At 34.7% G+C, this 12,793-nt stretch overlaps 1 protein-coding gene and 1 non-coding gene across 3 annotated transcripts in view; both read left to right on the forward strand.

Moving 5' to 3' along the window:
* LOC138705937 (pleckstrin homology domain-containing family G member 5-like) overlaps positions 1-12,793 on the forward strand; it is a 705,365-nt gene that overhangs the window by 634,676 nt on the left and 57,896 nt on the right. For both annotated transcript variants that reach the window (XM_069834734.1, XM_069834735.1), the window contains 4 exons: positions 2,418-2,494; positions 6,161-6,304; positions 9,126-9,225; positions 11,621-11,766. In XM_069834734.1, coding sequence (XP_069690835.1) covers positions 2,418-2,494; positions 6,161-6,304; positions 9,126-9,225; positions 11,621-11,766 — 467 coding nt within the window. The remainder of the gene's footprint in view (positions 1-2,417; positions 2,495-6,160; positions 6,305-9,125; positions 9,226-11,620; positions 11,767-12,793) is intronic.
* On the forward strand, positions 1,820-1,892 carry TRNAY-GUA (transfer RNA tyrosine (anticodon GUA)). The gene has a single exon. It is a non-coding gene; the product is annotated as a tRNA-Tyr (tRNA).

The following is a 12,793-nucleotide window of genomic DNA, read 5'->3' on the forward strand; positions in this document are numbered from 1 at the left end:
CCGGCACCGGGTTTCCCCTTCTCCCTTTCTCACCTTTATCATAATCATCATCCTCACTCATTCCCTACACTACATTTACACGAACACCTAACATACACTCACCCTAATACACGACATAACTCTTCACAAATACACATCATGCATAACGTGGCCCGCCGAAGTGGTGTGCAGTTTGAAAATGTGAAGTGGGTAGGCATTAGACACACACACGTCTTGAATCTGACATACTGTAAATATAATCGTGGAACAATTAGAAGAAATTGTTTTTGTTATCTTTAAAGTCGGAAAGAGAAATATATTGTCATTTAAGTGAATTATATCGACAACTCTTCAAAGAATCTTCTTCTTTCTTGACTCTTTAATCCGAAGTAGGCGTTGGCCTATTTCCATATCTGCTTTTTTTCTCGAGTTGTCACTATGATAGACATATGGCAGAATAGTTGGAATGTGGAATCGGTATGAAGTCGGTCTTTCACATACTATTAGCCTATACAGGACATTACGTTGACAACGGTAAAAGATGTTTGCCCCAGGAGATGTTCGAAACCACAACTGTGACTTTCACATAGCATTAACCGTGCGCCTTAGGCACTGTGTCTACGAGGATCAGATCTTATCAGATATACTAATAATAAATTATATCAGAGGTACTGCAGTTTGAAGAACTTTGTTCTCTGCATCAAGGGTTACCAGATTAATTTAATGAAATGTAGAACATTACACCAAAATGTAGGACATTGTAGGATAATGTAGGAAAATTGCAACTAAAAGACATAATATATCATAATATACTAGTTGATCATTTTGCATGTGGAACGTACACAGCCGTGCTGCGTTGTTACTCTGTGCGAAAGTATGACTAGAACAACAGAGCGATCGTACTGTACAGGTGACGTAACAACGGCGCGCTGTGTTAGTACAAGCGACAGCCGTACCACAAATATTATGGTCTAGTACATTTATTTTTAGATCTTCTTAAAATATTTAAAAACAAAAAAATTACAACTATCACTAACTTCATAAATTAATTATTATACTTCTCTCAAAACTAATATTACGTAAAGCATCAGGCTTTTTTGAAATATAATCATGAAACTCTGCACAACTGAAGTTTTTAAAATTTAATCGTGTTAAAATAATATTAGGCCTATGTCAGGCTTCATTATAAAAAATCTCGTTATAAGCACTTCAGTAATTATCGTAGTAATCGGCAGCCCACGTGGTTCAAATAACATCAAAACATAACCAAATATATTTTATAAACTTTGTATTAGAAAGTGGGTCTATTTTACTGGACGACAAAGAAGGCACTGTGCTTCATGTTCATTTCTTCCTGCTGTAAACACTTATATAGCCTACGTCTTCGCTAAATCGCCATTGAATTTACATTTTCTTTTCGACATCCTAGCACACGTGTTACAACTGAACCACTACTCGTAATTAATATTTGAGGAGAAAAATTCGCTCCGGCGCCGGAGATCGAACTCGAGTCCTTGATTCTACGTACCAAGCGCTCTGACCACTGAGCTACGCCGAATTCAATCCGCAGCACCGGACCGAATCCTCCTCCTTGAATGTTTCCCTTTTGGCCTGACTCCAAGTTCGGCATATATGTTGACGTATATGTCCAATGTCAACTGCCATTATACTAGGAGCGCACTCCGCGGAATCCCGGCCAAACAAGTCACTCAGCTGAGTGCGCTCCTAGTATAATGGCAGTTGACATTGGACATATACGTCAACATATATGCCGAACTTGGAGTCAGGACAAAAGGGAAACATTCAAGGAGGATGATTCGGTCCGGTGCTGCGGATTGAATTCGGCGTAGCTCAGTGGTCAGAGCGCTTGGTACGTAGAACCAAGGACCCGGGTTCGATCCCCGGCGCCGAAGCGAATTTTTCTCCTCAAATATTAATTGTCAATATTACAGATATTATTCTGTAGGACAAATTAATAAATCTATAACACTACTCGTAAGTTTCGTTCTTCAGCACTTTGCAACGGCCTAAAAGCAATGAACAAGTGCAGTGTTTGTATTGTTGTCCACTCCAACAGCGCTTTGGATAGCCATTACACTGCAACAACATCTTTCGTCCACAATGACAGCAAAGACTATTGAATGACTATAATCTTTGTTCATAGTCATGTTGCTGTAGTGAGTTGCGGCTAATTTATTTTCTTTCCGAGTCACTAATCCATTGTAAAATTGATGAATGTTTGATTCTCAAAATGTAGGACATTCAAAATTTTTCAGAAATTCCTCCCGGACATCGGGCAGAAGGTTAAAATGTAGAGCATGTCCGGAAATTTCCGTACATGTGATAATTTCCGGACGTGTGATAACCCTAGCATCAGCTTCTTTGAAAAGGCTTACAATAGGTGATGTTTTCAACTGTTCTCCGTATTTATGTTTCAGCTCGTGACGACAGGAGTCCGGCCCGCGGTCTGGTGAAACCTGCCAATAGCCAGGTGCCTCTCAGGAAGACGTCCGGGGTAAGCACATTTGTGTTTTCTGCAAACCAGGTTACGGTGAACATATTTGTATTTTTATCATTTTCTCTTTATGTGAAATATTGAAAAAATATTAAAGTGATTGACTTCGAGATTTTCACAGAAATCAGAATTTACCTTGTTGCCGATAAAGATTATAGTTCTTCAGATTCATTATCACGAATCTTCATTAAAGTATTAAGATTGATTTGAGTATAGAGATGACTGATATGTTTTAAATAGTCACACTAAAATAGTGACTTCTTGATGCTCTTTTCAGTTTCGAAATGGCATTATTTTGCAACATAATGCCAAAAAGTTCGGTCTTAAGCACACATGTGTAAAGTGGAAATGTTCAAAGAACTAACTTTTTAGCTATTAATTAATTATAAATATTTACAATAGAATTATTTAAATTGAAAAATTGAACATCTGGAGATGTAACATACAATTACTGCCCCCCACCCTTTGGAGGAATTTAATATTACCTGCAGCTGAAAATAATTGTCGCATCCCATTACTGCTTGTAAACAGATTTAATTTCTTGGGTGTATTATTTCTTTTTTGCAATTTTTTGCTTGTTCCTCCTTATTTCATTAATTCATTTATTTGATTCCTATCATATTTCTTTCGCAATTTTAAATTATATCGCTTAAAGTTTTTCTCATTTCTCTTTTGATCTCAGCAATTTACAGTGTATCAATTAATATTTGAGGATAAAAATTCGCTCCGGCGCCGGGGATCGAACCCAGGTCCTTGGTCCTACGTACTAAGCGCTCTGACCACTGAGCTACGCCTAATTCAATCCAGAGCACCGGATCGAACTCCCCTCCTTCAGAATTTTCCTTTTGGCCTGACTCCAAGTTAGGTATATATATTGACGTTTTATGTGCAAGTCAACTGCCATTATACAAGGGGCGCACTCAACTGAGTGACTTATTTGGCCGGGATTCCGCAGTTGTGTACAGTAATCTATACAGAAATATGCACTGATAGCTATGAGAATATTAAAGATTTTATTAATTTTTCCTACAAAATAATATCTGTAATATTGACAATTAATATTTGAGGAGAAAAATTCGGCGTAGCTCAGTGGTCAGAGCGCTTGGTACGTAGAACCAAGGACCCGGGTTCGATCCCCAGCGCCGGAGCGAATTTTTCTCTTCAAATATTAATTGTCAATATTACAGATATTATTCTGTAGGACAAATTAGTAAAATCTTTAATAAAATACAGTGTATCAAGTTGTGTATCAAGACTTTTTTTTCAAAATTGCTCAATTTTTCTCGTTAATTGTATACTCCATAACATAGAAGGCTTACATACAGTATGAAATGCACTTCAGAATACTTATGCCAAAACCATTTTTCTGTGATAGTAAACACTCTTTTTACCTTTACAATAACTTTCAAACTTTTCGTAAGTTCTTTCGTATAACTTCTTGACTTTTGTGAGATCAAGATAGGCAGGGCAGTTTCTGCATCATTTTCAATATCGAAATTTTCCGAATCACTCATTTTCCAAGAGAATCTTCTTCGTTATTTTTACAAGCTTCACTTTCAATAGCGTGTTTTATACTAATGGCATCAAGTGGGCCATATCTTTGTATAAGCAACGCAACCAGTATGACAATTGAAAGCTTATTATTATATAGTGTGTAAGCGACATAAACTGCCAAAAATACTGGTGGTATAGCATGAATAATTGAAGAAAAAAGTCAAATAATGTTTTTTTGTAACTGTCAAGATTTTCCCAGAATAAAAAGTGTTTTGTGAGTACAACGTTTTTGAAAAAGAGAATTGGCAGTCATTTACTTTACCCGGTACGTAGGTACGCTGAAGCAGTCGTTCGTTACTCTGTTATGTATTGGTATGTGTTTGGCGTAAGGTCATTGGCAATGGAATTCACGTTCAGTCGAAATGTAAACAAATATTAGACTACTACCAATCTTAGAAACATGGTATTTTACAAATAAATGAAATTATAAGAAATAATTAAAATTCACTAGACATTTTATTCAGTGAACCTACATGTACTGTCTGTACAATTTTGGCAGTTTATATCGTTTACACTCTGTATATGATACCTGTACGAAAAATAATTTGATCTTTCTTTACTGAAATAACTACAGTATTTCAAGACGGCTGCCTAAAATATCTTGTATGCAATACGTGTGTGTGCTTTAATTTAAAATATATTGTAGATTTGAGAAGCATTTTTGTAAACACTACTACAAGCATTACTCCCTTTATGTCCACCTTCAGTAAACAATCACATCAGCGGCACAAATAAAATATGCACAACATACCATACTTGGAACACAATATACTGTAGATCTACATGTCGGTTTGCATGAAAGGCTTCTTAGTAGAGGCAAATGTGTAGCTCACACTTGTACCAACTCCGCGAGATTAGTACATATTCTTCATTATTATTTGTATTATAGATAGAGGCTTTGTGCACAAGAGCAGCTACAGAATTACGCTAGTTGGAATTATATGGCTTTGAAAAAGGAAGGGATTTATGAGAATGTAACCATGAACAATTTGACAGACTTTTTTTTTAAATGGTGTTTCTTTCAAGTATTGGCTATTACATATAATTGTAATACGTTTATCGTTTAACAACCCCATTTCAATTTGCTTTTCCGTTGAAGGGTATGGTATGTAAGGTGGACATAATAAATTATAATGCTACTAAAGAATCGATTTCGATACTTTTACTGAAATACATGTTTTTAATATCCCTGACATTGAAGAAAGTTGTTTGATGCATACAGCCTCTTTGTCTGTCTGTCTGTCTACAGCGATTTCTTCTGAATTATGGAACGAATTTTGTTCATATACAGTATCTGCAAATCAATTTATTTGGAAATAATGTAGATGAAATATAATAATTTTCACTGATATCACTGAATCTTATTTTGAAAAAATAACACAGAATGGCGATTTGCTGAAAACTGTTGTCACGATTTTCTTCGTGATTTTGTTTCTTACATAATATTATCTGACATATGAAATTTTGTAAATAATATGCCTTCGGAAATGTTTTCGTCAAAGATATCAACTATTATTTGCATAAGAATGCCTGCAATCAAAAACTTCTTCATACAGAAGTGTTGGGCGTAAATATATCCATAGCCTCTGAATGACTTCAAAACCATAATAACTTATCAGTTAATAAAATAAAAATAATAAGTTTATGTTTATGTAAGATATTATTATCTACAGAATTAATCTTCGAATTGAGAACTTCTGGAGGTAAGAATTTTAGAGCTTAAAGATATTTACACAAATCACTTTTTTAAATTATTAGGCCTATAGCTGTGTTGTCTAAAAATGTTATGTTTTTCTCAAGAATTCGAAAAATGAACTCTCAGAAATCGTTTCTAGTTGCAAATAATTTAAAAGCCAGAATGACGACAGAACAATCCAGGGTTTGTCTACAACTACGTTCTTTATTTTTTACTCTATGTATTCCAGTAGTATATACGAACCAACGAGCTTGAAGTAGATCTACTTCTAGCTCGTTGATACGAACACAAGCTTCTGTCAGACACTTACCATTAAAAGATAGTTACTGGTATAATTGAGCTGTTTAATTTGGAACAAAATTTTATTGACTACAACACGGTGTAATTATTCTCTACGTGTTACAATTTAATTTCAGAGCTATAGAGGATCTGGCGGTGGTCGATTCTTCAGTGCGAGCACGGAGGATCCCAATTATGTGACCGAGTCCAGCCACGAGGGATCTTTCAAGGGATCTAAGGGCCCAAAGCAGCGCTGGAGCGGACTATTCGGCAACAGCAAGGTATAGTAGGCCTACTATTCATATGCATCAACTAAATTATCCTCTAGCTAGTGTCTACAAAACATTTTTTTTTCTTACTTACGTTGATTGAAGGTCTGTTCATATTGTCATTCATGGATAGATTCTGGCACTAGCGTGTCAGTCACGTCATTTGTGCGAGTTTTCATAACATACAAAAAGCCAATCCGGCAGTATACCGATGTGAGTGTGGTTTTTTTTAGGCCTAACTAATCGTTGGCACTTGACTTTTCGTTATTCACCCATATGGAGCCAGTTGTATAGACCAATTTACCGATACAGTCGTTGTCCAAGGTGTACCAAAGGTGGCTTGTAAAAAAAGTTACATCTGACTACTGAAGATTTGAGTGCAATTCCAATTTAGAGAAAGAGGAGGAGGATATTCGGAATAACGACCAACGTAAACAGTCTTCCGTTCATAAAAAAGAATAAGAAGAAGCAGAGAAACGGAAGGAGAATATTGGTCTTTATACAGAGAATTATTCATCCTATCGTTATCTATAGTGGCAATGCGCATGGATGTGTCTGAACTTAACGAAGGCTCATTCATCCTAAGTATACAAATGCTGAGCATTATTGCTTCCTTCTGTCATGTTCATCTCACCTAGCGCATCAGACAAATTTAATATTCTTGCCGAGAATCCCGCGCGGTAGTAGCCGTGCCAAATCGTGCAAGATCGAATACGCTATGAAAAGTATGAATACAAAACTTAACGTGGTGACCCAAACATTATTTCAGGACTTTGTGCGCCATAGGAGAAAAGAAAAATGAATTAAACGAGCAACAAATGAAATACCGGTACCTAAGTAATATTTCATTGTTGAATAATGAAACATTTCCAAATTATAAATACTGTATACTGTAGATTGATATCTTTCTTTTATATTATTTAGTTATAGCAGTAGTAGCCAGAAATTGCGGCAGAACGTAGAAGTATTCCCTGTACCTCTTGGTAGAAGCAAGTGGAATATGCTACAATAATTTGAAATCCTCGTTGCAAAAACAACGTTCATTCTATCGAGTTCATACAGAATACTGCAAAGGAGACTGAACGAATTGGCGAGCTGTTGTCTGAATGAACGTGATGATGATGATGATGATGATGATATTATTATTATTATTATTATTATTATTATTATTATTATTATTAACAAAATATGTAGGACCGTAGCAAAAATGAAATTATATGATGATTCGGCAATTAATAGGGGCCCATAGCAATGCTAGGAATACTGGAAAATAGCAAAATGCTGGAAAGGTATTACATTTTAGAATATCAATATTATTATTATTATTATTATTATTATTATTATTATTATTATTATTATTATTATTATTATTCTCTAAACTTGTTACAAAAGAAATAAAATATACGTAAATCTATTATATTTTTAATTACTGCTTTCTTGTTATCTCTACTTAGTGAATAATTATTAGCCAGTACTAAAATCAAATGTGCGATACAGTACTAATTCTGTCCATAATTTCATAACAGCAAAGTATCAATAAAGACCAAAATATAACAAATGGAATTTTATTATTGAAATCAAATAAGTGTATCGGTATGATGCAATATTAATTTGATATCAGCATTTTTATTTTTTTATTATTTATTTATTTATTTATTTATTTTTGTAATCATTAAATATTCACTTAAGACACCATTAATCACTGTCTCTTTGCTAAAATTCATGACAGATTTTATTACTTTCGAATACGATTAAATTTAATTATGTATGCTGCCTACATATCGCTCATTCAACTTTAGTTTCGGCAGTGTATAAAGAATATGTTTTAATCCTACATTATGCCGCATTTGGATCAGTTCTTAATTCACTCAGGAGTTGCCGTAATGACATACCCTATGTCCATCTACAGGAAAGAATATATATTATGATAATGGTGATGAATCATGGTAGGTAAGTAAATTTCAGATCTGGTATTTGCCTTTGTGACTGAGGGAAACCATGATTGGTTGGCTACGGATTTTGGATCCGGGACCTCCCGAATGCGAATCTAGTGCTTTACCACTGAGCCACGTCACTCAGTTATTTTGTATTTATTATAAACGTATTTGACTAATACTTTTGTGTTACTGAATTTTTCTATTCGTCGGATATCTCGCAACATTACACCAGCGAAATAGTCCAGTTCACAGCTTATTATCGTATGTCACTCAAAAGTCAAATATGTGCAGTGTAAGATAGAGAGAGCAGCAATATTCCGTTCCTGTCGCTCTCACTGTGTCGCGGACTCGCTGTCTCTGCATTCAATTGGCTTTATCCGATGTTCAAAGTTGTTTTGCTTTCACTATAGCTCGTAATTTTCATACTGTAATCGTCATAACCTGAAATAATTAACCGTTTAACTCTAAAATAATTATTTTATTAGTGTCGTTTTCGAAGTAGACTACCGTACACAAAATTTTATGTAGAAAGGACATTATAAAATAATACTATGTTTTAATGTTATAAATTATATGCAGCATAACACTATTTTATACACGAACCACTGCTGAACAATGGGCGAGGAAGTAAATGATCGCAGAAGAGATGTCTTTCACGAGAGATTAACAAAGAAAAGTCAACACATAGGCATAGACTGAGAACTGCTCTCCTTCTTCTCTCATCCACTTCTGGCTATCTCACTTTAGTATGCTACAGTGACAATTTTTTTAAAGTAGCATTTCATTTCGAAATTTGAACTTCAATTTTGGTGTCGAAAGTAAGAAATTCTTACGTCACTCTCTTTGAACTGTACAACCAGATAATAATTTACGTTAGAGCTTGTTTACTATTTCAGGACACAAAAATGGAAAGCCTGGTGGAGCAGCTGAACTACTACAGCAAGCATGGAATTCCTCCCCTTCCGCAGCAGCAGGTGGAGGACGAAAATGACGAAGGTAATTGAATCTCCTTTTTCCATAGCCAAAGGGTTTTAAGAAGATAGTGAATCATACTCTGCACTGTTATATTAAATGTTGCGCCCTGTATTTATGACATTTTCTGTTGAATAAGTAACTTGCACTAAATATCGTTAACGAAAATAAATCATAACCTCAACATCTAGAAGTACCGGTATTTAAATCTAGTGCCAGAGCTTTATTTTCTCTGACTTGCTGAAGATCCCATTCTTTTGCTATCTGGAAGTCCAAGTAAGGTTTGATGTAGTAAGCCTTTGTTACGCAGCGTACTATATGTCCAAACCATCTAAATCGTCTGCTTTGGATTGTCGCAATATTTTATTTTCAAACGTGATGTGTGCACAACAGTTTTTATTACGGTACTCTGTAGGCTAGTCTATCCTAGGGTGACCAGATTTTCAAACATAAAAAGCAGAACCCATTCCTAAAAGTGGTTCTGTAAAATAAATACAATACCGTACAGATTTTTAAATACCAATACTGTATTTACGAGATTTGTAGATTAATAGCTATCGGATACAACAGCAACAAATGAAATGCTGATAATGTATCAATAATAATACATTTTGTTATGAGGAGGTGTAAATTGATATTATACATTTATTACTTATGCTCACTGTTACCTATTTTCTAAAAAGACTTGGAAAAATACACATAAACAATGTACCTGTTGTAGCATTATTAAAATACACATACCTACACAATGTAGCTACTGTAACATGATTATTCTTCAGCATTTACTGAGCAACTAGGTACATATTTCTGATTTGAATATATTGCTTTCAAAGACTGCTTCTGTCCAAGAAGGAAGTCATAAAATTCAACACAGCTACAATGCAGATTACACCTTATGATCAACATAGTGTATTAAGAAGTTTCTGGCTTCAGTTTAGATTTTTCATTTGTCCAAATATTATTCACTGCTGCAAAGTATTTCGTATTGTTTTTCTCTTCTCTGAGAGAATAGAAAACGTAGAACTTTCCGTTCAAATTTTATTTCGCAGGACTTCTAGAAGGTTAAACTTAAAACTCAGGATATTTATAGGGTTTTCAAGCTTTTATGCAGACCGCAGGATAAGGGCCTAAAAAAGGACATCTACGAAAAGCAAGACATCTGGTCACCCTAGTCTAGCCTGTTTTCTGTACTAGGCATAGAGAAGAATAAATAAATAAATTATTGTCCTGTAAATCCTGGATTTTGAGTTTCTGGTTACCTAACAATTTGGAACTTGACAACTCATTTATTAACCATAAAAAAACTTCCATTTTCATTTGTAATTCTAGTTTTTATTTCTCTCTCTTCTAAATGTTATAGGTATCACATTTTGAACAGTGGATAATTTCATTGTTTTCCTACTTTTACATTAAAAATGAACTGACAGAACTTGACACTAATGTCTTCCGTCTTATTTAACGCATAATAAGACAAACATTAGGTACATTAAGAAGTTACGAGAGCAATATAGACAATTATCATATTATGAATTAAATACTAGTGTCCTGCAATGTTCGAATATGAGGGAGGCAACCAAGGCACTAAACTTGGTCTTATTTCATATGAAAAACTAATCGCAAGGTAGCCTATGTGCTAAAATTCTTAAGTGAATAAAACATGAGTGGAGGACAGCGAATATTTTTATAACAAAGTAGAACAAACACGAGCAAATATCGGCGAATATCGAACTTCATCGTACTTGTCAAACTTGAACCGAACATAGCACCTATAATGCACGTCACTGTTATGTACTATATGCATCCTACATGTTGGCGTTCAAGAATCCTTGAAATGTGGAAATTGTTTTGGATCAACTTCCATTTCTGAAGGAGGAAATAAAAAGTAGTTAATTTCAGAATCAATATTTAATTGGTAATCTGATTCTTCGGATACTCTAATGCTGAAGTTCAGATTACCGGTACTGTAATTGGGCTAACCATTCCATAATAAAGATGATTATAAAAATAAACTGAAACTCCTATACTTTAACTTCAATTCAAAAACAAATAGAGAAGATAGGTGATGAAATCATGCATTAGCTGTTTGGTATGAGTCACTTCCAGCTGTTATGTCACTACAAATAATGTTGTTTGTTTTGAAGTTGATTCACAGCAAATGCATTTTCTTACCAAGATCGTTCTAGGTTATTGAATTGTTATCATGCTTTCCATTAGACCCAGGTTTGTGTGTCCAATCCCAGCTGAAAATGATTGATTGGATAAACTTAATCTTTCTCCCATTATCACCATATCATTCTCCCAATCTGTATGCAGTATAGCTACCTATTTCAATTTAAAATAGATAGAAGTTAAATTAAATTAAAATAATACATACAGTATGTATATAATCTTTTACTCGAGGATTTTTACCTTTGTATAGGGTTATACATCTTGGAGGATGACTGGCAGGCTGTGGTCACATCTTCTGCTGAACTGAATGAGAAGCATCGGCAACAGCAGACTGCCATCTGGGAGCTGTTATCCACAGAGATCGCATACATCCGTACCCTTAAAGTCATCACAAATGTAAGTGACAACAAGAAATTCTACCCATTAATCAATTTGTTGTTGTTACGCTGTTTCATTGTAATTGCAGATGGAAATTATAAAAGCTTAAAAATTGTTAGTGGACTGAGTCTGGATTCAGCAACGAAGTATAAGTTTAGTACAAAGAACCATTTGTATATTTAATTCTAATTTCGCAGTATGAGATTAATAACGTATATATTTATCTTTTCTTTCTATATAATACTAAAACTGAAACCATGTAGTTCTTGGAAATACTAGCTTGTGTTTAAAAAAGTTTAAGTCCCGTGCCGTAACTTCATGGTCTACGGCATCGTGTCTAGGTACCTCCTTATGAAATATGTGCTGGTTCGAGTTGTCATTAGGAAGGAATTTTCTCATGAAATTTCGGTCAGTGAATGGGACCGGTACCCACACAACATTGTGATGAATTTGGAGGACTATGATAGGTAGCAAAATTTGGTTATAGAAACAAGCTATAATGGCTGGGGAGATCATCCTGCTAATCTGACGGTATATCCGTTCTTGTTGGATGATCATTCACCTTTGCTGAGGCATATAAGCCTACCCAGCAGACAGCTGGTAGGCCTTGGCCTTCACGAGCTGTCACGAATTTAGTTTTTAATTAAATTTCTTTTTTTTTTTAATCTAACCATATATGTAGATATAATGCAACATATCTCCTTATTCTATGTTACCTACTAATATCTTTGATGTTCTTATTTATAACCTCTTATTTTCAGTGACACTGTTTTCTAATTCCGTGTTCCCTTGCAGACTTAAAAGTATTCCATTCTTCCTCGACATCATTAGTTATTGGTCTTTGATCTGCATATTGTCAAAAATTTTTGATACAGGTATCTAATAGTCATCTCTCAGTAAATTAGTTATTCATCATCTGTCACCTAGTTTTATTGTAGTTCACCTTGCTTTCACCCATTTGGTTTCCATTGCTTTGGGGAGGTAGTGATCAGCACCAACATCGCAATTCCTATACATAAACATTCTTGACAGCTTTCCATTAGCT

Source organism: Periplaneta americana, chromosome 9, assembly GCF_040183065.1.
Source record: "Periplaneta americana isolate PAMFEO1 chromosome 9, P.americana_PAMFEO1_priV1, whole genome shotgun sequence".
Lineage (NCBI taxonomy): Eukaryota > Metazoa > Arthropoda > Insecta > Blattodea > Blattidae > Periplaneta > Periplaneta americana.